General features: G+C 44.5%; 1 protein-coding gene across 4 annotated transcripts; it reads right to left on the reverse strand.

The window, feature by feature from the left end:
- Nucleotides 1–8,944: 8,944 nt before the first annotated feature.
- Nucleotides 8,945–27,024, reverse strand: LOC115168264 (solute carrier family 2, facilitated glucose transporter member 1). Of its 4 annotated transcripts, XM_029723376.1 has the most exons (12): nt 26,905–27,024; nt 26,632–26,801; nt 18,106–18,201; nt 17,774–17,902; nt 16,181–16,341; nt 13,686–13,926; nt 13,323–13,485; nt 12,717–12,904; nt 12,487–12,591; nt 12,122–12,223; nt 11,806–12,009; nt 10,535–10,738 (listed from the first exon to the last, which is right to left on the reverse strand). In XM_029723376.1, exons 2-12 carry the CDS (start codon nt 26,647–26,649, stop codon nt 10,535–10,537), a joined length of 1,611 nt encoding a protein of 536 aa, XP_029579236.1. In that variant the 5' UTR covers nt 26,650–26,801; nt 26,905–27,024. The 4 variants fall into 4 exon arrangements, with proteins under 4 accessions (XP_029579234.1, XP_029579236.1, XP_029579235.1 ...); XM_029723375.1 differs by having other exon boundaries at nt 26,632–27,024; XM_029723374.1 differs by lacking the exons at nt 26,632–26,801; nt 26,905–27,024 and having other exon boundaries at nt 8,945–10,738; nt 18,106–18,367.
- Nucleotides 27,025–27,087: the final 63 nt, after the last annotated feature.

Below are 27,087 nucleotides of genomic sequence, written 5' to 3' on the forward strand. Positions count from 1 at the left end.
GGGTGTGATTTGGGTGGGCATTCTATGTCCTTTTTTCTATGCTTTGTATTTCTTTGTTTTGGCCTGGTATGGCTTTCAATCAGGGACAGCTGTACATCGTTGTCGCTGATTGGGAGTCATACTTAGGCAGCCTGTTTTCCTTTGGGTTTGTGGGTAGTTAATTTCTGTTTAGTGTTTTGCACCTGACAGAACTGTTTGGCTGTCGGTTTCTTGTTTTGAGCACTAACCACGCTGCGCCTTGGTCTACTCTCTTCAATGACGGCCGTTACACAAGTTGGATCGTCCTTAATCTATGCTTCGCGTTCTTAGGAAACTATGCAGTATTTTGTTTTTTTATGTATTATTTCTTACACTGTTACAATGAACAATGGATCGGATCCCAGCAGGCGACCCAAAACAACGGTGCCGCAGAAGGGGCAGACAGAGCGGTCTTCTGGTCAGGCTCCGTAGACGGGCACATCGCCCACCGCTCCCGAGTATACTACTCGCCAATGTCCAGTCTCTTGACAACAAGGAAGACAAAAACCGACCAAGGGTTGCCTTCCAGAGATACATCAGAGATTGTAACATTCTCTGTTTCACAGAAACATTGCTCACTCGGGATATGTTATCAGAGTCGTTACAGCCACCCAGTTGCTTCACACATCGCGCCGACAGAAACAGAACTCAAGTCCTTTTGTTCACCTGACCTAGAATTCCTTACAATCAAATGCCCACCACATTATCTACCAAGAAAATTATCTTCGATTATAATCAGTTTTGTATATTCCCCCCCCCCCCCCCCCCAAGCAGACACCTCGATGTCCCTGAAAGAACTTCAGTGGACTCTATGTAAACTGGAAACCACATATCCTGAGGCTGCATTTATTGTTGCTGGGGATTTTAACAAGGCTAATCTGAAAACAAGGCTCCCTAAATTCTATCAGCATATTGAATGCGTGACCCAGGCTGGAAGAATTCTGGACCATTGTTACTCTAACTTCCGCGACGCATACAAAGCCCTCCCTCACCCTCCTTTCGGCAAATCTGACCACGACTTCATTTTTTTGCTCCCAGCCTATCGACAGAAACTAAAACAGGAAACGCCCGTGCTCAGGTCTGTTCAATGCTGGTCCGACCAATCTGATTCCACGTGTCAAGATTGTTTCGATCATGTGGACTGGGATATGTTCCGGATAGCGTCGAACAACAACATTGATGTATACGCTGATTCGGTGAGCGAGTTTATTTGCAAGTGCATCGATGATGTTGTACCCACCGCGACCATTAAAACCTTCCCCAACCAGAAGCTGTGGGTTGATGGCAGCATTCGCGCAAAACTGAAAGCGCAAACCACTGTTTTAATCAGGGCAAGGTGACCGGAAACATGACCGAATACAAACAGTGTAGCTATTCCCTCCGCAAGGCAATCAAACAAGCTAAGCGTCAGTATAGAGACAAAGTAGAATGGCAATTCAACAGCTCAGACACGAGAAGTATGTGGCAGGGTCTACAGTCAATCACGGACGACAAAAAGAAAACCAGCCCCGTCACGGACCCCGATGTCTTGCTCCCAGACAAACTAAACAACTTCTTTGCTCGCTTTGAGGACAATACAGTGCCACCGACACGGCCCACTACCAAAACCTGTGGGCTCTCCTTCACCGCAGCCAACGTGAGTAAAACATTTAAACGTGTTAACCCTCTCAAGGCTGCCGGCCCAGACAGCATCCCTAGCTGCGCCCTCAGAGCATGTGCAGACCAGCTGGCTGGTGTGTTTACGGACATATTCAATCAATCCTTATCCCAGTCTGCTGTTCCCACATGCATCAAGAGGGCCACCATTGTTCCTGTTCCCAAGAAAGCGAAGGTAACTGAGCTAAATGACTTCTGCCCCATTGCACTCACTTCCGTCATCATGACGTGCTTTGAGAGACTAGTCAAGGACCATATCACCTCCACCATACCTGACACCCTAGACCCACTCCAACTTGCGTACCGCCCCAATAGGTCCACAGACGACGCAATCGCAATCACACTGCACACTGCACACTGCCCTAACCCATCTGGACAAGAGGAATACCTATGTAAGAATGCTGTTCATTGACTACAGCTCAGCATTTAACACCATAGTACCCTCCAAACTCGTCATTAAGCTCGAGACCCTGGGTCTCAACCCCGCCCTGTGCAACTGGGTCCTGGACTTTCTGACAGGACGCCCCCAGGTGGTGAGGGTAGGAAACAACATCTCCACCCCGCTGATCCTCAACACTGGGGCCCCACAAGGGTGCGTTCTCAGCCCTCTCCTGTACTCCCTGTTCACCCATGACTGCGTGGTTATGCACGTCTCCAACTCAATCATCAAGTTTGCAGACGACACTACAGTGGTAGGCTTGATTACCAACAACAACGAGACAGTCTACAGGGAGGAGGTGAGGGCCCTCAGAGTGTGGTGTCAGGAAAATAACCTCACACTCAACATCAACAAAAACAAAGGAGATGATCGTGGACTTCAGGAAACAACAGAGGGAGCACCCCCCTATCCACATCGACGGGACAGTAGTGGAGAAGGTGGAAAGTTTTAAGTTCGTCGGCGTACACATCATGGACAAACTGAAATGGTCCACCCACACAGACAGTGTGGTGAAGACGGCGCAACAGCGCCTCTTCAACCTCAGGAGGCTGAAGAAATTTGGCTTGTCACCAAAATCACTCACAAACTTTTACAGATGCACAATCGAGAGCATCCTGTCAGGCTGTATCACCGCCTGGTACGGCAACTGCTCCGCCCACAACCGTAAGGCTCTCCAGAGGGTAGTGAGGTCTGCACAACGCATCACCGGGGGCAAACTACCTGCCCTCCAGGACACCTACACTGCCAAAAAGATCATCAAGGACAACAACCACCCAAGCCACTGCCTGTTCACCCCACTATCATCCAGAAGGCGAGGTCAGTACAGGTGCATCAAAGCTGGGACCGAGAGACTGAAAAACAGCTTCTATCTCAAGGCCATCAGACTGTTAAACAGCCATCACCAACATTGAGTGGCTGCTGCCAACATACTGACTCAAATCTCTAGCCACTTTAATAATTACAAATTGGATGTAATAAATGTATCACTAGTCACTTTAAACAATGCCACTTTATATAATGTTTACATACCCTATATTACTCATCTCATATGTATATACTGTACTCTATACCATCTACTGCATCTTGCCTATGCTGTTCGGCCATCGCTCATCCATATATTTATATGTACTGTGGGCAGACCAGGGGGTTGGGTCAAAACGTTTACACAGATCAGAGACGGACAGAGTAAGATTAGCTCAGTTTCAAAGGTGTTTATTAAAAATAATAGTTCAAAAATTGAAGGTCTCCCCCATGAGACCCTCTCCGAGATACCGTCTTCTGGGCTCCGGGTCTTGCTGTATCCTGTGGTGATCAAAAACTGACCTCACTCCTGTTACCTCTGTAACTGTCCCCAACTATACAGGAGTCCTTTCATCCCCCAGTCTTCCCCCAGCTTTATGGGACTTGTACAGCTGGTGAGCAATCAGCCCTTGATTACTCACCAACTCCCAATCAGCCCCAATTAGTCCTGGCCGGAGAGCCCGTCGAGACCTGGCACATCCAGCAGATGGAGCCATCGCCTCGTGATGTATACTCCGTCTGTCACCAGGCCTCGAGGAGTCTCCCCCTGGTGGCTGACCTGCTGTACGCCACAGTACATATTCTTATTCATTCCTTTACACTTGTGTGTAAAAGGTAGTTGTGAAATTGTTAGACTACTTGTTAGATATTACTGCATGGTCGGAACTAGAAGCACAAGCATTTCGCTACACTCGCATTAACATCTGCTAACCATGTGTGTGACTAATAAAATTTGATTTGATGTGGTAAAGATATGGCAAAATTGTACAGCAAAAATACAGTTTTATATGATATTATTTGGAAAACCTTCAACTCTGTTTAAATGTGTTGAACAGAAAAATAACAGAAAAGACACAACCATGAACATGGTTCCCTGGGTGCAGCTGGTTTTTATTGAGACAAATATCCAGCTACGATACAATATCTCATAAAAAGGGGAAGAACCGTGAACATAGCAGTCTTGGCACATTGTTTGTACATAAAAAAGAAAGCTAAAAATCTACACCCCCACCCCTAGGCACAACACACAGATTTTATTTTTTATTATACAATACATTTGTACAGCTCACTAATAAATTATTTGTTTTAGAAAATTATATGTGTCCCCACTCTGTAATTGACAAGATAGAGCTTACATGGGATTTTCTTTTGTTCTGGTTATACAACTACAATTATTTATATTTTATGTTATTTACAGCAAGTGTTCAATACTAAAGAAAAGTCACTATACATAGCCTAGTGACTTGTGGTGTGTACACGAACACACACAAGAGAAAGAGAGAGAGGGACACAATTGCATGCATGCATGCATGCACGGACACACACACACACACACACACACACACACACACACACACACACACACACACACACACACACACACACACACACACACACACAGCTTGAAACAAGTAGGGAAATTATTATACATTGTATTGATCAAAGACAAGGATAAAATCAGTTAATTCCAAAATGTTTTGCCTCAGATAATTGAAAGACTACAGTAGCTATACTTCTAAAAATCAGAGAACACACTACAAATCCCCATTTGTTGTCACAAAGCAGTCACCCTCTAAAATACATAGGTTCAAGTGGATTGTATGTAACATTTGCTAGTAAAAGTATATATTCACATTTGCTGATATCTTTGTCCTACTTATTAATGTTGAAACTTAGTCTTCGGTGTATAGATTATAGAAAATACCGTAATAAAAGGTGTCACAGGATCCAACGAAAGTGGCGCCCCTCCTCGGTCGGGCGGCGCTCGGCGGTCGTCGTCGCCGGCCTATTAGCTGCCACCGATCGTTGTTTCAGTTTCGTTTAGTTTTGTCTGTCTGTTCCGCACCTGTTTTATGTATGTCATTAGTGGGGACTTATTTAATGTGTGTTTTCAGTTGGGGATTTTGTGCGGGATTGTTGATTGTCCGTTCAGGACGGTGGTCAGTGTTTCATTACGGTTTTTTTCCCTGACAGTCTATTGAAGAGAGGATTTACCGGGCTGCGCCCCGTGCCTTTTGTGCCGCTTATATATATTGTTTGTTCGCAATATTGGGAGTGTGTTTTTCCCAGGCAGTCTGTCTGTAGCGCCCTGTGCCTCGCGTTTTTGTTTTGTGTGTCGAATTATTAAAAGGACACTCAACTCCAGCACCTGTCTCCTGCATCTGATTCCACCTTGCACCAGTCCAAGTCAACTCTGACAAAAGGTCTCATTGCTCAATATTTCATTTGAAAAGGTTACCCTGTGAACACCCCATTGTTTATTATAAACTCAGCAAAAAAAGAAACGTCCCTTTTTCAGGACCCTGTCTTTCAAAGATAATTTGTAAAAATCCAAATAACTTCACAGATCTTCATTGTAAAGGGTTTAAACACTGTTTCCCATGCTTGTTCAATGAACCATAAACAATTAATGAACATGCACCCTTGGAACGGTCATTAAGACACTAACATCGGTAGGCAATTAAGGGCACAGTTATGAAAACTTAGGACACTGAAGAGGCCTTTCTACTGACTCTGAAAAACACCAAAAGAAAGATGCCCAGGGTCCCTGCTCATCTGCGTGAACGTGGTTAGGCATGCTGCAAGGAGGCGTGAGGACTGCAGATGTGGCCAGGGCAATAAATGTCCGTACTGTGAGACGCCTAAGACAGCGCTACAGGGAGACAGGACGGACAGCTGGTCGTCCTCGCAGTGGCAGACCACGTGTAACAACACCTGCACTGGATCTGTACATCCGAACATCACACCTACGGGACAAGTGCAGGATGGCAACAACAACTGTCCGAGTTACACCAGGAACGCACAATCCCTCCATCAGTGCTCAGACTGTCTGCAATAGGCTGAGAGAGGCTGGACTGAGGGCTTGTAGGCCTGTTGTAAGACAGGTCCTCACCAGACATCACCGGCAACAACGTCGCCTATGGTCGCTGGACCAGACAGGACTGGCAAAAAGTGCTCTTCACTGACGTGTTGCGGTTTTGTCTCACCAGGGGTGATGGTCGGATTCGCGTTTATCGTCGAAGGAATGAGCGCTACACCGAGGCCTGTACTCTGGATTGGGATCGATTTGGAGGTGGAGGGTCCGTCATGGTCTGGGGCGGTGTGTCACAGCATCATCGGACTGAGCTTGTTGTCATTGCAGGCAATCTCAATGCTGTGCGTTACAGGGAAGACCTCCTCCCTCATGTGGTACCCTTCCTGTAGGCTCATCCTGACATGACCCTCCAGCATGACAATGCCACCAGCCATACTGCTCGTTCTGTGCGTGATTTCCTGCAAGACAGAAATGTCAGTGTTCTGCCATGGCCAGCGAAGAGCCCGGATCTCAATCCCATTGAGCACGTCTGCGACCTGTTGGATCGGAGGGTGAAGGCTAGGGCCATTCCCCCCAGAAATGTCTGGGAACTTGCAGGTGCCTTGGTGGAAGAGTGGGGTAACATCTCACAGCAAAAACTGGCAAATCTGGTGCAGTCCATGAGGAGAAGATGCACTGCAGTACTTAACGCAGCTGGTGGCCACAGCAGATACTGACTGGTACTTTTGATTTTGACACCCCCTTTGTTCAGGGACACATTCCATTTCTGTCAGTCACATGTCTGTGGAACTTGTTCAGTTTATGTCAGTTGTTGAATCTTGTTATGTTCATACAAATATTTACACATGTTAAGTTTGCTGAAAATAAACGCAGTTGACAGTGAGAGGACGTTTCTCTTTTTGCTGAGTTTATATTGTGGTGGTGAACACATTTAAATGCATATTCCAAAAGCAACGTTGAGGATCAACAACAGCTACAATTTGCTAAACAGATCAAAGGGCAGATACAGAAATATTATAAATATACCCTGCTCAAAAAAATAAAGGGAACACTTAAACAACACAATGTAACTCCAAGTCAATCACACGTCTGTGAAATCAAACTGTCCACTTAGGAAGCAACACTGATTGACAATAAATTTCACATGCTGTTGTGCAAATGGAAAAGACAACAGGTGGAAATTATAGGCAATTAGCAAGACACCCCCAATTAAGGAGTGGTTCTGCAGGTGGGGACCACAGACCACTTCTCAGTTCCTATGCTTCCTGGCTGATGTTTTGGTCACTTTTGAATGCTGGCGGTGCTTTCACTCTAGTGGTAGCATGAGACGGAGTCTACAACCCACACAAGTGGCTCAAGTAGTGCAGCTCATCCAGGATGGCACATCAATGCGAGCTGTGGCAAGAAGGTTTGCTGTGTCTGTCAGCGTAGTGTCCAGAGCATGGAGGCACTACCAGGAGACAGGCCAGTACATCAGGAGACGTGGAGGAAGCCGTAGGAGGGCAACAACCCAGCAGCAGGACCGCTACCTCCGCCTCAGTGCAAGGAGGAGCAGGAGAAGCACTGCCAGAGCCCTGCAAAATGACCTCCAGCAGGCCACAAATGTGCATGTGTCTGCTCAAACGGTCAGAAACAGACTCCATGAGGGTGGTATGAGGGCCCGACGTCCACAGGTGGGGGTTGTGCTTACAGCCCAACACCGTGCAGGACGTTTGGCATTTGCCAGAGAACACCAAGATTGGCAAATTCGCCACTGGTGGCCTGTGCTCTTCACAGATGAAAGCAGGTTCACACTGAGCACGTGACAGACGTGACAGAGTCTGGAGATGCCGTGGAGAACGTTCTGCTGCCTGCAACATCCTCCAGCATGACCGGTTTGGCGGTGGGTCAGTCATGGTGTGGGGTGGCATTTCTTTGGGGGGCCGCACAGCCCTCCATGTGCTCGCCAGAGGTAGCCTGACTGCCATTAGGTACCGAGATGAGATCCTCAGACCCCTTGTGAGACCATATGCTGGTGCGGTTGGCCCTGGGTTCCTCCTAATGAAAGACAATGCTAGACCTCATGTGGCTGGAGTGTGTCAGCAGTTCCTGCAGGAGGAAGGCATTGATGCTGTGGACTGGCCCGCCCGTTCCCCAGACCTGAATCCAATTGAGCACATCTGGGACATCATGTTTCGCTCCGTCCACCAACGCCACGTTGCACCACAGACTGTCCAGGAGTTGGCGGATGCTTTAGTCCAGGTCTGGGAGGAGATCCCTCAGGAGAACATCCGCCACCTCATCAGGAGCATGCCCAGGCGTTGTAGGGAGGTCATACAGGCACGTGGAGGCCACACACACTACTGAGCCTCATTTTGACTTGTTTTAAGGACATTACATCAAAGTTGGATCAGCCTGTAGTGTGGTTTTCCACTTTAATTTTGAGTGTGACTCCAAATCCAGACCTCCATGGGTTGATAAATTGGATTTCCATTGATTATTTTTGTGTGATTTTGTTGTCAGCACATTCAACTATGTAAAGAAAAAAGTATTTAATAAGATTATTTCTTTCATTCAGATCTAGGATCTGTTGTTTAAGTGTTCCCTTTATTTTTTTGAGCAGTATAGTTCAATAATACACTTGATAGGCCTGGTTAGTTGACATTATCTAATTATGCAATATAATTTGAAAGTTTCTTTTTTGTTTTTGTTTTATATAAATCAATTGTGTTGAGAGAAAAAAACGGATTAAATAATTATAAAATGTGATCTAGTTCAACAATTTGACAAGACCATGGTAAACTGTTGGGCAAAAAAAGCTGGGTAAACTGTGTTTACTTGTGTTTACCCTCAACTACACCACTGTTGCTAGTATAGTTTGACATTTAATTTTAAACCAAATGTGCAGTATCATTATGCCAATAGACAGTGGTTGAGGAAATGTAAGGTTATTTTCAGGGAATGGTGTGCTGAAACTACTAAGTCCCACTTAGTCACAGTAAGGTTTTATGCAAAGATCAAGGCTATTGTAAAACTTTAATTAAATTAAGTTAATTCATTAAATAAAGGGATTAAAAATACATTATTACTGTTGGTATTCCATTACATACAAGCATTAGGTCCTACCAGAGTCATATATTAAGATACAATATAACACTTCACCAAATAAAGAAAATAATTGAGGGATATATAATCACAAACTTCCATGAATAGAGTTGGCTTCATAATTCATTCATTTCTAATGGCGTAAATAGAATGCTTTAGCAAAGATTGTTCATATTGCTCCTCAGTAACAGAAGAGCCAAGACACAAATAAGTCAAATATTGACATACATTTTACAATATCTCGGCTAGGTCAGGGATATGGTGCCTTGTTATAACCTTTTGTCAATAAGATTGGTCGGGGGTTTTTGTTTTTATTGTCAGAGTTTGCTGAAGTAAATTGTGGATGAACAGTTGGAATTGAGAATGTGTCTCACTAACTGCATAGTTTGTGGTGATATTAAGTATTGGATAAGTGGAATGGAAAGCATTGTTTAATTCAATGTTTCACTTGGTTATCTTAATAGCAACCTAGTCAGCCCTTTTAAGCTGCAGGAAGAGACCAAAAGAGGATAAAGAGCTATTTTCCCTTTCAGGCTGATGAGGATTTAAACCAACAAGATAATGAAGATGTCTCATAAATGCCCTTTTATAACAGCTGGCTCTGGTCTACTTATTCCCCTCTCTCCAGCTTGCACCACCCGAATGGACATTACATTTTTTTGCCTGTGAGATGTCTCGCTTTCTCTTCCGTCTCTGATATGGATATCTGCCAATATTACCCAAGGATTCACAAGGAGAGCCTCTACTTCCTGTGAATACTATAGAGATGTATAGAGATCGCTACTTGGAAATAACCAATTTTTGCATGGACATTGCCATTGAGGTCTTCCACCATTTTAAAGTAGTCAGCTGGGTGGGGATCAGCCAATGGGAGAATCTCAATTGCATACGCCTCGCGTTCTCTCTCCTCTCTTCCTTCTCAAAACTCATTGGATGAGCAAGCCAGAGGTCCCTCGCCTCTGACCTCTTCCAATAGATTTGGAAAAGGAGACAAGAGGAGTATGCAATTGAGATTCTCCCAATGATCAGAGCATTGTCTTTTTCAAATTGTTTTGCCTGGTTTGTAAAGGGCTTTTAAGCTATATCACAGCCATCTAGTGGACACAATAAATGAACCAGATTTGGTTCAAGATTACAGCAGTGCAGGTGGTGGTAAATCACAATAGCTTTATACTTTTTTCAAACATCAAAGAAGAAGAAAATGTACTACTTTAAAATGCCGATAGCCTCAATGATGCTGCCCATGCTGTCACAGACGCCATAATGAAACATACAACGTTGCGATCTCTACACATCTCTATTGTGAATTCGCAGTCTCTCATCGCCCCCTCCTGGAACCCCATGCATACTGCAGTCATCAGTTTACCACAGAGAGCAGGAGAGGTGGGACTCTGAAGGCCTATAGGAGTTGCACTCGTCCCTAAACTAGAAATGCCCAGGCGTATGTTGCCCACCCAGTCTATCAGTAGTATTGAAGGTGGTTGGGGGTGTTGTCGGAGAGCTTAGAGTTGAGAGTCGGCTCCCCCAAGGCTGTTCATCTCATCAGCAGTGTACTTTTCCCCTGACTGTCCGGCCTCATGGCGGAAGCCGGCGGAGATCTCGTCAAACGACCGTCCCTTGGTTTCGGGCACCTTGAAATAAGTGAAGATGAAGAAGCCCAGCAGTAGCACAGTGAAGATGATGAAGACGTAGGGGCCACACAGTTGCTACAGAGAAGACAGAAAAGTAACATTATTTTCACATTCTTCCATTCATAAATTGAATTTCAACTTCAATTTCAAATTGAAAATGGAAGTCATCAGGGCTATTATAAAACTACAGGTATATAATAATATATTTAATTATATATACTGTACTATCAATGTACATTGAGTATACCAAACATTAGGAACCCCTTCCTAATATTGAGTTGCACCCCCTTTTGCCCTCAGAACAGCCTCAATTCGACAGGACATGGGACTCTAAAAAGTGTTGAAAGCCTTCCACAGGGATGCTGGCTCATGTTGACTCCAATGTTTCCCACAGTTGTATCAAGTTGACTGGATGTCTTTTAGGTAGTGGACCATTCTTGGCACACACAGGAAACTGTTGAGCGTGAAAAATCCAGAAGCGTTGCAGTTCTTGACACAGACAGATGTGATTGGCAACTACTACCATACCCCGTTCAAAGGCACTTACATTTTTTGTCTTCCCATTCACCCTCTGAATGGCACACATACAATCAATGTCACAATTGTCTCAAGGCTTAAAAATACTTATTTAACCTGTCTACTCCCCTTCATCTGCAATGACTGAAGTGGATTTAACAAGTGACATCAATAAAGGATCATAGCTTTTACCTGGATTCACCTGGTCTGTCTATGTCATGGAAAAGCAGGTGTTCTTAATCTTTTGTATACTCTGTGTATATTTAAGAAAAAAGGCCAGAGGGGGTGTGGTATATTTAAGCAATAAGGCACGAGGGGGTGTGGTATATGGCCAATATACCACGGCTAAGAGCTGTTCTTAGGCACAACGTAATGTTATATACCACAAACCCCGAGGTGCCTTATTGCTATTATAAACTGGTTACCAACATAAATAGAATAGGAAACAACTATTTTTGTGTCATAACTGTGGTATATTGTTGGATATAGACACGGCTGAAATGCTGTTTCAGCCAATCAGCACACAGGACCCAAACTACACGGTTTGTAATAATTGATATACATATGTAATAGAGCCATCAAGGCAATAACCCAGAAATCTGCGAGTTTTTTTTCTGTCTCCTTACCTCAACGTATTGGAAGGTCAAGCCCACTATGAAGTTAGCCGACCAGTTGGAGAATCCAGCAACGGCAAAGGCAGAGGGCCGAGGACCTTGGCTGAAGAGCTCAGCCACGATGAACCAGGGGATGGGGCCCGGGCCGATCTCAAAGAAGGCCACAAAGCTAAAGATGGCTACGATGCTGACGTAGGACATCCATGGCAGCTGGTCCTGAGGAAAAACACGGGGAACATCAGTGGAGGAGGCTAGCTGAGGTAATCGTCTACATAAAATATGATATATGCAAATCCAGTGATGTTTTTTATTGCGCCATTATACGTACCAGTAGCGCCATAGCGATTGTCATCAGGACAGCTGAGAATGCCATCCCCAGTAACCCAGTGAGGTGAAGGGATCTTCGCCCAGCACGCTCCACGACGAATAGCTAAATAAAGAGAGAGAGGAAGAGGAGAAGAATGGTGGTGTTAGTGGGGGTTGGGAAGTGGATTCATTTCCAAGACACATTTCTGTTGTTACAGTCAGATGGACAATACATTTATCTCCTAATCTATTATAATGGAAACAATAATCAAATTTGATCAATTCCATTCCCACCCGAATATCTTAATACTCATTGTTGAGATGCTCATATGATCACTGGGACTGGGCTCCTGTTTATGGATGTTATACAGTGTTTATCAGACTTACAGACACAACAGTGAAGGCTGTATTGACCACTCCGGCACCAATCGTAGCGTAGACTGGCTGAGAGACTCCCGCCTTCTCAAAGATCCTGGTGGAGTAGTAGAAAACCTGCACAAAAATGTCATAATTGAGTGGACCATATAGTTTGAAGTGTGTGTGTGTGTGTTTGTGCATGAGTTAGCATGTGTGTATTTGCAAGTCAGTGTGTGTCTCCCAGAGTGTCCCACACTCACAGCGTTGATGCCAGACAGCTGCTGGGAGAGCTGGAGCATGACGGCGATGAAGATGGGCTGGCGGTAGAGTGGCGAGCGGAACAGCTCCAGGATGGTCACCTTCTTCTCCCTCATCATCTGCCTGGCCTCCTCCTTCATCTCCTGCATGTCGGCGCCCACCTCCTCAGTGCCTCGCAGCTTCTCCAGCACTGCAGGGAAATACACATCTCAGCTCCATTCCCTCCTGGAGAGCTACTCGAGGTGAAGCCCTTTGTTCCAGTCTTACTCTAACACACCAGATTCTATTAATAAGCTTCTGGTCAGGACCTTGATAAGTTCAATGGTGTGTCAGAGCAGGGCTGGAACAAAAGCCAGCACACCCAAGAGCTCTCCTGCTTTTCGTGGGAATAGGGGTGTAGGACAGGGGTACTCAACTGTTTCCCTACGAGGTCTGGAGCCTGCTGGTGTTCTGTTCTACCTGATAATTAATTACACACACCTGGTGTCCCAGGTCTAAATCAGTCCCTGATTAGAGGGGAACAATGAAAAATGCAGTGGAACTGGCTTTGATGTCCAGAGTTGAGTTTGAGGGGTGTAGGGTGTAGCAGTAGCTGGTCAGAGGCTTACCTTCTCTGGCCTTGAGCTCCTCGTTGCGGTTGATTAGGAGGAAGCGGGGGCTCTCGGGGCAGAAGGGTAACAGGATACACTGCAGCATTGCTGGGATGAATGTGAAGCCCAGCAGGAAGGGCCACAGAGTGGAGTTCCCCATAATCGACTCGATCCCAAACACCTGTAAGAAACAATATTTAACTACACTGTAATTATGCTGTCAATGAAAGATAAACTACCATGGAAATACACTGTGGTAAGGTTGTGAGGTTACTTGAGTACTTACTTGAGTACTGGTTGGTGAGAGGCCCATATTTGTCCAGATGATTGTGCTGTATCACTAGCTTTAAAAAATAAAGTCACCCGATGGACAGTGCCTACCTGTGCCATGAGGATGCCAAGGACAATGCCCAGCTGGTGCAGAGTGCCCAGCGCCCCGCGGAGCGAGGTGGGCGCAATCTCCCCCACGTACATGGGCACGAAGCCAGTGGACAGGCCGGAGTAGAGCCCCACAACGAAGCGCCCGATAATCAGCATCTCCCACGACGCCGCCAGCTTGGAGAAGCCCATGAACCCAGCGGCGATGAACGCCAGCACGTTGGCAATGAGCATCGAGTTTCTCCTGCAAATCATTCACAGAGGTCTTCTTCACTTCCTAAAGGCACAAAAATGCTATACTATTGTTGAGGTGCACAGGACAGCACAACAAACCGAGATGACCCATGATTACCACCCTCAGGCGACACGTCATTCAGGGCAGGTGGGAACCCCACCTGTTTAGCTAAAGAAATATGTATATATATATATTTTTGTTGTTGTTGCCTGTTTAGCATGTTATTATTTTGCCATTAATACGTGTCACATATCAGTTTGCGAACAATGTAAAAAAAAGAATAATAACTGAGTTAATAAAGCCGCATACAAACATGGTCTCTTTTTTGCAGGTGTTTCAGCCTAGCTCAGTGCTTTCTGTGGTGGTGAGACAGCCAGTTCTCTAGTTGTGCCGTGATTGGCTCAGTGTTCTGTCACTCATGGGGACACTACATCACCGCAAAAGCTATGGGGAGAGCTAGAAAATTCAAGCCCCCTGGGTGCTGCCAGAGACTTACATTAGAAGTGCCAATCCAAGAAGTCTCAAGATCATTGGCCACAGTTAAAATGACATCAAATCACGTTATATCTACAGTAGCCTTGATTGGACTGATCATGTCAACATCATACTTTAAAAATCTTAGCTAGCAAGCTAGCATTCATCATCATGAATCAAGTCGACAATCTACTGGCAAATCCTTTTCAATCCTTGTCATATGAAGAGAAATTATAGATAAAGCGTATCGGTGCTCATCGGCCATTGGACATAAACATTACACAACAAGTTGGAAATCGCAAATTCACCAATAAGTGCTAAGGCGCCACTGCAGCCCGGAGTTCGATCCCAGGCTATGTCACAGCCGGCAGTGACCGTTGGCCCAGCGTCATCTGGGTTAGGGGAGGGTTTTGCAGGCCGGGATGTCTTTGTCTCATCGTGCTCTAGCGACTCCTTGTGGCGAGCCGAGCTACTGCAAGCTGTCGTCAGGTCAAATGTTTCCTCCGACACATTGGTGTGGCTGGCTTCCGGGTTAAGCGAGCAGTGTGTCAAGAAGCAGTGCGGCTTGGCTCTTGACCTTCGCCAAGTCGGTAGGGGAGTTGCAGCGATGAGACAAGATTGTAACTACCAATTGGATATCACGAATATCACGAATAAAGGAGTAACGCCATGGGCAGAAAAAGTTTGAAAACATTTGCCATGCTGTCAATCCAGCATCAGTTCTGCCGCATTCAAATCAACTGGAAACTCAGAACTGGGAAATCTCAGAATTCAGTTCAAGACAACTGGGAACCAGCTCCGACTGGGAAAATACCTAAAATAACGGTTAACCAACTCGGAATTCCAAGTCGGGATTTTGGACCTCTTTCCAGAGCCCACAAGAAGGACTGCCGCACCACCGTCCTGTTCAAGTGAGCACAGCACAAAAAAGTGAGTCCAAAAATGTATTGTATGCTGCTGGATGAATGATGTAATATGCCAGGGAGATATGTATACTGTAGCTAAGAAAGTAATACTAAGTGTATGTTGTGTAGTAAGCTGTTAGCCCATGTGCCTCACCCTAATAATTTGGTCCATTTCCTCCCTCATAACTTAGCCTACTGTTCTGACTTGATGGTGCACATGTAGCCTATAGCCTGTTTTAGAGAAATGTAAGAGCTTTCATTGTCTGCTGAAATGCCTCCTTTATTTATCCTACGGTTCTGACTTGTACAGGGACAATACTGTAAGAAGGGCCCATGTTCTGGATTCTGTCGCTGTACATTTCAAAATGCTGAACAAATAGTTATATTGACTACGTCCGTCCTAGCTCGCTCATTAATGTCTTAATCGAAAATACGGATTGCCTCTTATCCGCTCGTCATCGCCTTATGCCATAGTTTGTACATCTCAATTTTCATTAGAAACCACATTTGTTTAAGCAAGTCAGACATGTCAGCTATGTTTTTTTTAAAGGCAGTAAATGAGGCTGAACGAACTGTTTCGCTGCCAGACAAGGCTCCGCTGATAGCCAGGTGAAGCAGTGGTAAGGTGTTGGGACTGCTGTTGGGACTCTGTTGTTGGGGCAGCTTTATGGCCTTAAAAGTTTGTGGGCACCATTTGTCACCGTTATTGTGCAATTCATGTACTGTTTAGTGTTGTGTTGTGTAGTGGGCTTTGCTGGCATGCATCACATTTTTTGTTGTTGTTGAGTTTGCCCCGCCAAGACTTACATGCTAAAATCGCCACTGATTACCACACCCTTTTAATGTGAATACCAGCCTAAAATACATGAACACTGCAGTTTTACCTGCCCAGGCGGTTGACAAAGAGGCCCACGGAGAAGGAGCCAAAAATGCCCCCGACAGAGAAGACGGCCACGGAGATGGACCACAAGGTGGTCAGGGATGTGGTAGGGATGGGCTCAGAGTACCTGCTGTTCCACGTGTCATTCAGGAAGCCTTCGATGATCTACGGTACAATACAACATAACACATGAAGAATATACATAAACTATAGTCATCATTGAAGGTTGATGGAGACGTTAAATAATATAATTATCATACATACACAGTCACAATTCACTTCATAGTAAATTACCAAACATACAGTGAAATTATAGATATTGCCCAGAACTAAAATCTTGCATAATTGAGTCAGATGCTTGTTTAAATTCTAGGGAAAGATGTGTTATAAAAGATACTAGAACGAGGAGCAGAAGTAGGGCGGTAGCTCCACCACCACCCCCCCCTCTCTTTGCAAGTTACGGGCAAGTATGTGCCAAATGTCCCATCCCCTTCCGAAATTGGAACAATGCGAACATCTGCGAAATCGTGATTTGTCCAAATGATCGTGACAAAACATTGGAGCATGTTTCAACAAAAAAAGTTAATGTGATGACGTTGAATCAACGTGGAAAACTGATTTGGATTTGAGAAAGTCATCAAGGTAAGTGAATTTCATATTTTTTTCACCCAACTTTGAACCTAAATCCAATGACATGGTAAAATTTTCGTTAAGTGGGTTAAAATGTTCCTAGAAGTGACACGGATGGACATGTCAAAATGCTGAATGAGATTTATAGAAGGGCACTTCATTTAATATAACAGGCTTTTAAAATGCTATATTGGTGCACAATGTCAACTTCAAAAATCAGAGGGATGCAAAAAACACTCGTTTCATTGGACAACTCAGTTACACTCCTGTAGCCTCCCCTTAAATCCTGTGAATTTGACAATAATCCTTGTTATCTCTGCCAGGTGTAATGGACACACCACAAGTGAATTGATCACAATGGTAAACCTTTCCCAAACTTCCCAGTTGGAGGCTTCCTGGAATAAGATGGAAATCTGTGAATCCTCCAACTGGGATTTCAGGAAAACCTGGGCATTTTGGGAAAGTTACTAGAATTCGCTATAATAGATGGTGACTTTCCACCCTAGACCATGGAGGCAATTACACGCCTTGCATAACAAAGTATCAAAGAGGCTTGGATCCTAGTAGCTACCTCACTGGCCTACACACCTTCAGACTGATGTAATCTTTAATCTCCGCAACTATTTACAGTGCTTATGTGCTCAGGTGTCCTGAAGAGGCTCCAGGATTCACCGTTCGCCTTACACCTCCCAAATCACACACATGGGACATACGTACGCCCGCACACACACACATACAAATGTAAGTGCATGCACTCACACATTCTTATTTACAGAGCAGGCATCAGTGAAACCTCAAGTAACTTTCTTAAGAAGCTGCTGGAGTGAAGTACATACAGTACCAGAGTCTCTCCAGTATATCTGCCAGACTGTCACTTAGTCAAGTGTTAAATTCAGTAGAAGGACTGCATCTCACCAGCGAGTCTCACCACGTCAGTCAAAGATCCTACATGTATGTGATGTATCACCTTTGATTGACCTGGCAGGGCTCCTGCTGGAGAGATGAGATGCAATCTGTCGGAACATGCATTACGGCACCTTTGGGTAGGAGATCTATGAGCGCCATGCATCTCTGAGGAACATCTTAACCTGCTGAGCTAGTCAGGGGTGTCAAGAAAGAATCGGAAGAATACTGTCTTCACATTCAATGGATTTGGACAGGCTTCTAAGGGTCACAAACATAGAATATGCATACAAAATGTAACTTTATTCTCTATACAGGGCCTCTATGGCTCTGTCCAAAAATAGTGCACCATATAGGGATTAGGGTGCCATTTGAAACTGTCCCTTTCTCACTCACCTTTTGGGGAGCATTGATGACCCCTGTGTTGTAGCCAAACTGCAGCGAGCCAATCACAGCTGTTCCCACTGCCATCATCAGCTGGAGCGTCAACCCCTGTGGGCACAGAGGAAAAACAAACATCTCTTCAGTTTAACAAAGAATAGCTAAAAGTGCTCTATCAGCTTCAGAACACATGCATTAAAGCATTAGCCTACAAGTAATAGTTTTGTTTTTTTACTATCTTTGAGAGAAGGTATATTTAGCCTAATTTGATTTTTATTTAAGAAGTCTCGGACTTGGATGAGAGGATAGGTGAATTGGGACTAAGACTTAATAAATGTGCACAAGAAATTGAGACCTGACTTGGACTCTTCTGTGTTAACAAGTGATAGTGACTCTACGGTAACACTTGGCTGACAGGTGGTCCGTTCAGTGTAATCCCCTTAGGGACTGAGGAACATCAGTAACGTTCTGTTACAGTAATATGCTAAAGTTGTCCTTGTTTTAGTTGTTTATGCTTGAAATGCGGTGCACATTTCTTTTTCATGGGTGTCTCTAATGTGAGGCCTGTTATGACTGTTATTTTGGAGAAGGACATTTCTGTAGTGAGAGTAGTGTGTTCTGGAGGGAACAGTTGATGACAAATGTTCTAGCTATGTCTGATGTTGGAACAACACGTCTGAAGTCTGTAAACTGTTCACAACAAAGAGTATCCGCTTTATTAAAAGTATTAATTGATCTGGACACCTGTCATATCCTTGAGCTTTGCAGGTGCACCACCATTGTGACACTGTGGTAGCACTGGCTGAGTGAGACTGGTGGTCCATTCAGTATAATCCACTTAAGGAATGAGGAACATGGGCACGCAAACAGGACAGCTTGCTTACACAGGCCACACTGCGCCAAGCCACACGCAAACACTTAAACTTACGTAACAAACACACCTAAGTGCGTAGGCTCTTCTTAGTGAGTGACACCCCCTCCAAGATGTGAAATAGTTGCAGTCACACTGATGTCTATAGAAGTTTCCCTCTTACTCACATCGACATGAATCTCTCAGTCTAAGCATTTCGCCTTTTGTAATTCAGAAAATATACAAACCATCATAGACTCTGCTTTAGGTATCAGGATCCATTTGAGACTTTGGTCCCACAGACAAATTGAACCATCCAGTTCAACCCTAACGCAACAGCAATATACACTGAGTGTACAACGCATTAGGAACAACTGCTTTTTCCATGACAGACTGACCAAGTGAATCCAGGGGAAAACTATGATCCCTTATTGATGTCACTTGTTAAACTCATTCAGTGTAGATTTTATTTTTCTTTATTTTCTTTATTTATTTCACCTTTATTTAACCAGCTAGGCAAGTTGAGAACAAGTTCTCATTTACAATTGCGACCTGGCCAAGATAAAGCAAGCTGTTTGACACATACAACAACACAGTTACACATGGAGTAAAACAAACATACAGTCAATAATATAGTAGAAAAATAAGTCTATATACAAAGTGAGCAAATGAGGTGAGATAAGGGAGGTAAAGGCAAAAAAGGCCATAGTGGTGAAGTAAATACAATATAGCAAGTAAAACACTGGAATGGTAGATTTGTAGTAGAAGAAAGTGCAAAGTAGAAATAGAAATAATGGGGTGCAAAGGAGCAAAATAAATAAATAAATAAATACAGTAGGGGGAGAGGTAGTTGTTTTGGCTAAATTATAGATGGGCTATGTACAGGTGCAGTAATCTGTGAGCTGCTCTGACAGCTGGTGCTAAAAGCTAGTGAGGGAGATAAGTGTTTCCAGTTTTAGAGATTTTTGTAGTTCGTTCCAGTCATTGGCAGCAGAGAACTGGAAAGATCGGCCAAAGGAGGAATTGGCTTTGGGGGTGGCCAGTGAAATATACCTGCTGGAGCGCGTGCTACAGGTGGGTGCTGCTATGGTGACCAGCGAGCTGAGATAAGGGGGAACTTTACCTAGCAGGGTCTTGTAGATGACCTGGAGCTAGTGGGTTTGGCAACGAGTATGAAGCGAGGGCCAGCCAACGAGAGCGTACAGGTCGCAGTGGTGGGTAGTATATGGAGCTTTGGTGACAAAACGGATGGCACTGTGATAGACTGCATCCAATTTATTGAGTAGGGTATTGGAGGCTATTTTGTAAATGACATCGCCGAAGTCGAGGATTGGTAGGATGGTCAGTTTTACGAGGGTATGTTTGGCAGCATGAGTGAAGGATGCTTTGTTGCGAAATAGGAAGCCAATTCTAGATTTAACTTTGGATTGGAGATGTTTGATGTGAGTCTGGAAGGAGAGTTTACAGTCTAACCAGACACCTAGGTATTTGTAGTTGTCCACATATTCTAAGTCAGAACCGTCCAGAGTAGTGATGCTGGACGGGTGGGCAAGTGCAGGCAGCGATCGGTTGAAGAGCATGCATTTAGCTTTACTTGTATTTAAGAACAGTTGGAGGCCATGGAAGGAGAGTTGTATGGCATTGAAGCTCGTCTGGAGGGTAGTTAACACAGTGTCCAAAGAAGGGCCAGAAGTATACAGAATGGTGTCGTCTGCGTAGAGGTGGATCAGAGACTCACCAGCAGCAAGAGCGACATCATTGATGTATACAGAGAAAAGAGTCGGCCCAGGAATTGAACCCCGTGGCACCCCCATAGAGACTGCCAGAGGCCCGGACAACAGGCCCTCCGATTTGACACACTGAACTCTATCGGAGAAGTAGTTGGTAAACCAGGCGAGGCAATCATTTGAGAAACCAAGGCTATTGAGTCTGCCGATGAGGATGTGGTGATTGACAGAGTCGAAAGCCTTGGCCAGGTCAATGAATACGGCAGCACAGTATTGTTTCTTATCGATGGCGGTTAAGATATCGTTTAGGACCTTGAGATGAAGGGGAGTAGACAGGTTAAAGAAGGAGCCTCGCCAGGCTCATCGGTTTGAATATGTCAAGAACTGCAACACTGCTGGGTTTTTCACGCTCAACAGTTTCCTGTGTATATCAAGAATGGTCCACCACCCAAAGGGCATCCAGCCAACTTGACACAACTGTGGGAAGCATTGGAGTCAACATTGCCCAGCACCCCTGTGGAATGCTTTCGACACCTTATAAAGTCCATGCCCAGACGAATTGAGGGTGTTCTGATGGCAAAAGGGGGTGCAACTCAGTATTAGGAAGGTGTTCCTAATGTTTTTTACACTCAGTGTATATTGTCAAAGTTTTACATCACAAACATCCTTTGTGTCAGGTCGTCTTAGTGAGCGACACCATCTCCAAGATCTAGCCACACATGTTGGGATCACATCAACAGGAAGCTATTCAACCCCATGTGAAATAGTTGCAGTCACAATAACATCCATAGAAGTTTCATCCTTACTCAAATCGACAGGAATCTCTCAGCCATTTCACCTTCTAGAATCTGCATCGAGAATCTATTATGTCAAAAGAGAGACGCACTAAGAGTAGCTTTACTCCTACTTCTACAAATCTTCTGAGTGAAATTATTTTTGGACCTTATGCAGCATGCACTACACCAATAAATACCATAACTTCTTCTAAAACTGGGTATCAACAAAAACATGTCCTGCCCATGCTTAAACAGCAAAATAATATCCATCTTATCTGTTCAGGCTTGAACATGTTCCGTCAGTGGACTTTTAATAGTTTAGTAATCTGGCTCCTATCTTGTGTCTGACAGTGCTCCTGTGTGGAGGTTATATGCAGGGAAGCGGAGTCGGCCAGCGTGCAGCTTTGTGAGGGATCAGCTGCTGCTGTGTCATGCTCACTCCACCTTCTTCACCGTGGCCATGGACACGTATCGGATGCCCATTAGCTTCCTGGCCGCCCAATGAGGGAAGACTGTCCCCTGTGAAGGACGAGTCCAGTGTAGGAACACTGTCAACTTGTGAAGGACGAGCCCAGTGAGGGAAGACTGTCCCCTGTGAAGGAGGAGCCCAGCGAGGGAAGACTGTCCCCTGTGAAGGAGGAGCCCAGCGAGGGAAGACTGTCCCCTGTGAAGGAGGAGCCCAGTGAGGGAAGACTGTCCCCTGTGAAGGAGGAGCCCAGCGAGGGAAGACTGTCCCCTGTGAAGGACGAGCCCAGCGAGGGAAGTCTCTCCCCTGTGAAGGACGAGCCCAGCGGGGGAAGACTGTCCCCTGTGAAGGAAAAGCCGAGGAGTCTGAATGGAAAGTGTATGTGTGTGGGTGGCTTTGCCGAAAGGTAAACATCAGTAAATGAGAGAGCAAACTAGCTTTTGGGGTCAATGAGTGCATTCTTTAAACACCAACAAAACAGGATGTAAACCAAACCACACACACGCACGTGTAACCGATGTGAAATGGCTAGTTAGTTAGCTGTGGTGTGCGCGAATAGCGATTCAATCGGGTGACGTCACTCACTCTGCGACCTTAAGTAGTTGTTCCCCTTGCGCTGCAAGGGCCGTGGCTTTGTGGCGCGATGGGTAACGATGCTTCGTGGGTGTCAGTTGTTGATGTGTGCAGAGGGTCCCTGTTTCGAGCCCAGGTTGGGGCGAGGAGAGGGACGGAAGCTATACTGTTACATTGATGATGTTGACCCGGATCATCGGTTGCTGCGAAAAGGGGGGTGAGTATAACTGATGTGAAATGGCTAGTTAGTTAGCGGTGGTGCGCGCTAATAGCGATTCAATCGGGTGACGTCACTCGCTCTGCGACCTTAAGTAGTTGTTCCCCTTGCACTGCAAGGGCCGCGGCTTTTGTGGCGTGATGGGTAACGATGCTTCGTGGGGTGTCAGTTGTTGATGTGCGCAGAGGGTCCCTGGTTCGAGCCCAGGTTGGGGCGAGGAGAGGGACGGAAGCTATACTGTTACACACGCACGACAGATGAACCAAGGCAACCTCTGTTTTATACAACTAGCCAGCCACACAATTCAGAGACAGTGAATGTGTGCCTCCTGGCAGCCTCTAAGGCACATATAATTACAGTGCATTCTGAAAATACAGACGCCTTCCCTTTTTCCACATTTTGTTACGTTACCGCCTTATTCTAAAATGGATTAAATAAAAACCTTTCATCAATCTACACACAATACCCCATAGTGACAAAGCGAAAAAAGGTTTAGACATTTTTGCAAATGTATTAAAAGTAAAAAACAGAAATACCTTATTTACATAAGTATTCAGACCCTTTGCTATGAGACTCGAAATTGAGCACATGTGCATCCTGTTTTCATTGATCATCCTTGAGATCTTTCTACAACTTGATTGGAGTCCACCTGTGGTATATTCAATTGATTGGGCATGATTTGGAAAGGCACACACCTGTGTATATATAAGGTGCCACAGTTGACAGTGCATGTCAGAGCAAAAACCAAGCCATGAGGTCGAAGGAATTGTCCGTAGAGCTCCGAGACAGGATTGTGTCGAGGCACAGATCTGGGGAAGGGTACAAAACAATTTCTGCAGCATTGAAGGTCCCCAAGAACATACTGCCCTCCATCATTCTTAAATGGAAGAAGACTCTACCTAGAGCTGGCTGCCCGGTCAAACTAAGGAAAACTCACACCATCCCTACGGTGAAGCATTGTGGCAGCATCATGGTATGGGGATGTTTTTCAGTGGCAGGGACTGGGAGACTAGTCAGGATCGAGGGAAAGATGAACGGAGAAAAATACTGAGAGATCCTTGAAGAAAACCTGCTCCAGAGGCCTCAGGACCTCAGACTGGGGCAACTTAGGACAACGACCCTAAGCACACAGCCAAGACAACACAGGAGTGGCTTCGGGACAAGTCTCTGAATGTCCTTGAGTGGCCCAGCCAGAGCCCGGACTTGAACATCTCTGGAGAGACCTGAAAATAGCTGTGCAGCGACAATCCCCATCCAACCTGACAGAGCTTGAGAGGATCTGCAGAGAAGAATGGGAGAAACTCCCCAAAAACAGGTGTGCCAAGCTTGTAGCGTCATACCTAAGACTCGAGGCTGTAATCTTTGCCAAAGGTGCTGAAACAAAGTACTGAGTAAAGGGTCTGAAAAGTTATGTAAATGTAATATTTTCGTTTTTATTTTTAATACATTTGCAAAAATGTCTAAACATTTTTTTCTTTGTCATTATGGGGTATTGTTTGTAGATTGAGTTTTTATTCATTTTTAATCCATTTTAGAATAAGGCTGTAACGTAACAAAATGTGGATAAAGTTAAGGGGTCTGAATACTTTCCCAATGTACTGTATAAGGATGCTGAAAAGTGGCTTAATATGTGTAGGAATATTACCATGTGTTTACTGCCATACGGGGACACGGTTCCCCAAAAGGCATTCATTAATCTGGTGATTATAACATATAAGGCGTTTATCTAACTAGGATTCTGCCTATAATTTTTCAGGGTGAGCAAAAAGTATTAAAATAACATGATTTGTTTCAAATGTTGTCAGTCAGGAGAGATGCATGCACCATTGACATAGGACGGCAACACGCACACGCACACACATCTACAGTTGAAGTCGGAAGGTTACATACACTTAGCCAAATACATTTAAACTCAGTTTTTCACAATTCCTGACATTTAATCCAAGTAAAATGTCCCTGTTTTAGGCCAGTTAGGATCACCACTTTATTTTAAGAATGTGAAATGTCAGAATAATTAATTTGGGTCAAATGTTTCGGGTAGCCTTCCACAAGCGTCCCACAATAAGTTGGGTGAATTTTGGCCCATTCCTCCTGACAGAGCTGGTGTAACTGAGTCAGGTTTGTAGGCCTCCTTGCTTGCACACGCTTTTTCAGTTCTGCCCACAAATGTTCTATAGTGAAAAATATAGGATTGAGGTCAGGGCTTTGTGATGGCCACTCCAATACCTTGACTTTGTTGTCCTTAAGCCATTTTGCCACAACTTTGGAAGTATGCTTGGGGTCATTGTCCATTTGGAAGACCCATTTGCGACCAAGCTTTAAATTCCTGACTGATGCCTTGAGATGTTGCTTCAATATATCCACATAATTTTCCTCCCTCATGATGCCATCTATTTTGTGAAGTGCACCAGTCCCTCCTGCAGCAAAGCACCCCCACAACATGATGCTGCCACCCCCGTGCTTCACGGTTGGGAAGGTGTTCTTCAGCTTGCAAGCATCCCCCTTTTCCCCCCAAACATAACAATGGTGATTATGGCCAAACAGTCCTATTTTTGTTTCATCAGACCAGAGGACATTTCTCCAAAAAAGTACGATCTTTGTCCCCATGTGCAGTTGCAAACCGCAGTCTGGCTTTTTTATGGCGGTTTTGGAGCAGTGGCTTCTTCCTTGCTGAGCGGCCTTTCAGGTTATGTCAATATAGGACTCGTTTTACTGTGGATATAGACACTTTTGTACCTGTTTCCTCCAGCATCTTCACAAGGTCCTTTGCTGATGTTCTGGGATTGATTTGCACTTTTCGCACCAAAGTACGTTCATTCAGTACAAAAAGAAAAATGCATGAAATGAAATGTATGCATTCACTACTTTAAGTCGCTCTGGATAAGAGCGTCTGCTAAAATGACTAAAATGTAAATGTAAATCTCTAGATCTCCTTCCTGAGCGGTATGACGGCTGCGTGGTCCCATGGTGTTTATACTTGCGTACTATTGTTTGTACTGATGAACGTGGTACCTTCAGGCGTTTGGAAATTGCTCCCAAGGATAAACCAGACTTGTGGAGTTCTACAATTTATTTTCTTGTCTTGGCTGATTTCTTTTGATTTTCCCATGATGTCAAGCAAAGAGACACTGAGTTTGAAGGTAGGCCTTGAAATACATCCACAGGTACACCTCCAATTGACTCAAATTATGTCAATTAGCCTATTAGAAGCTTCTAAAGCCATGACATCATTTTCTGGAATTTTCCAAGCTGTTTAAAGGCACAGTCAATTTAGTGTATGTAAACTTCTGACCCACTGGAATTGTGATACAGTGAATTATAAGTGAAATAATCTGTCTGGAAACAATTGTTGGAAAAATTACTTGTCATGCACAAAGTAGATGTCCTAACCGACTTGCCAAAACTATAGTTTGTTAACAAGAAATTTGTGGAGTGGTTGAAAAACGAGTTGTAATGACTCCAACCTAAGTGTATGTAAACTTCTGACTTCAACTGTAGATGTTTTGACACTTGGTCTAGCTCAAATAAAGTAAAGAATTGTAAGCATTTCGTTGTATGTAATTTACAAAATAAACAATCCATCATGGACTCTGCTTTAAGTATAAGGATCCAGTCTAGACTGATATGCAAGTTTGAGACTTTGGTCCCACAAACAAATTGAACCATCCCGTTGAACCCTAACCCAACAACACTAGACATTGTCAAAGGTTTACATTACAAACATCCTTTGTGTCGGGTCGTTTCATGGCATGTGCCCAAGTGCAGCCCAGGCTATTCCATATACTCTGCAAAAAAGTTAAAACATTAGTAGACTATCCATAAGTCATGCAGACAAACCAAACTGTACATGCTAACAAGACTATCTTTGCCCATCACGATACTTTGGCTACTCGGCTAATTTCACCAGTTTTGGGGTATCTCTTTGTCATTACCTTTCCTTCGCCTTCCATAGTGATTGATCAGTGAAGTATCGATGGTTGTCGGGATACCTCGCAGAAGACAGGACACAATTATGCAGAAGAGTCTTCTAGGATCCTTTTATCTCCAGTGAGGAAACTAAAATCCACAGCGCTTACTACACCGTCGTTAGCCTTTGTAAATACTGATATTAAAGTTTTAAAAAAACATTTAAAATCCACAATTCATTATTACATTTTCATTATGCGGTCTTTACTTATTATTTTATGATACGCAAGTATACCTACCGTTCGTTATTGGCTCCCATTGATACGTTCTTACTGGACATAAGCCGGTTAATATTATTCAATCAGCTTTCAATGTTATTGGCTGCCTGCAGCTTCGGAGCGAGCGATTCCGAGGAGTGGGAGAGCGCCTGTTTGTAAAATATGATTCTAATTGGCTGTGGATAGCTCGGCAGATGACGTAGC

Source organism: Salmo trutta, chromosome 30 (assembly GCF_901001165.1).
Source record: "Salmo trutta chromosome 30, fSalTru1.1, whole genome shotgun sequence".
In the NCBI taxonomy this organism is placed as follows: Eukaryota; Metazoa; Chordata; class Actinopteri; order Salmoniformes; family Salmonidae; genus Salmo; species Salmo trutta.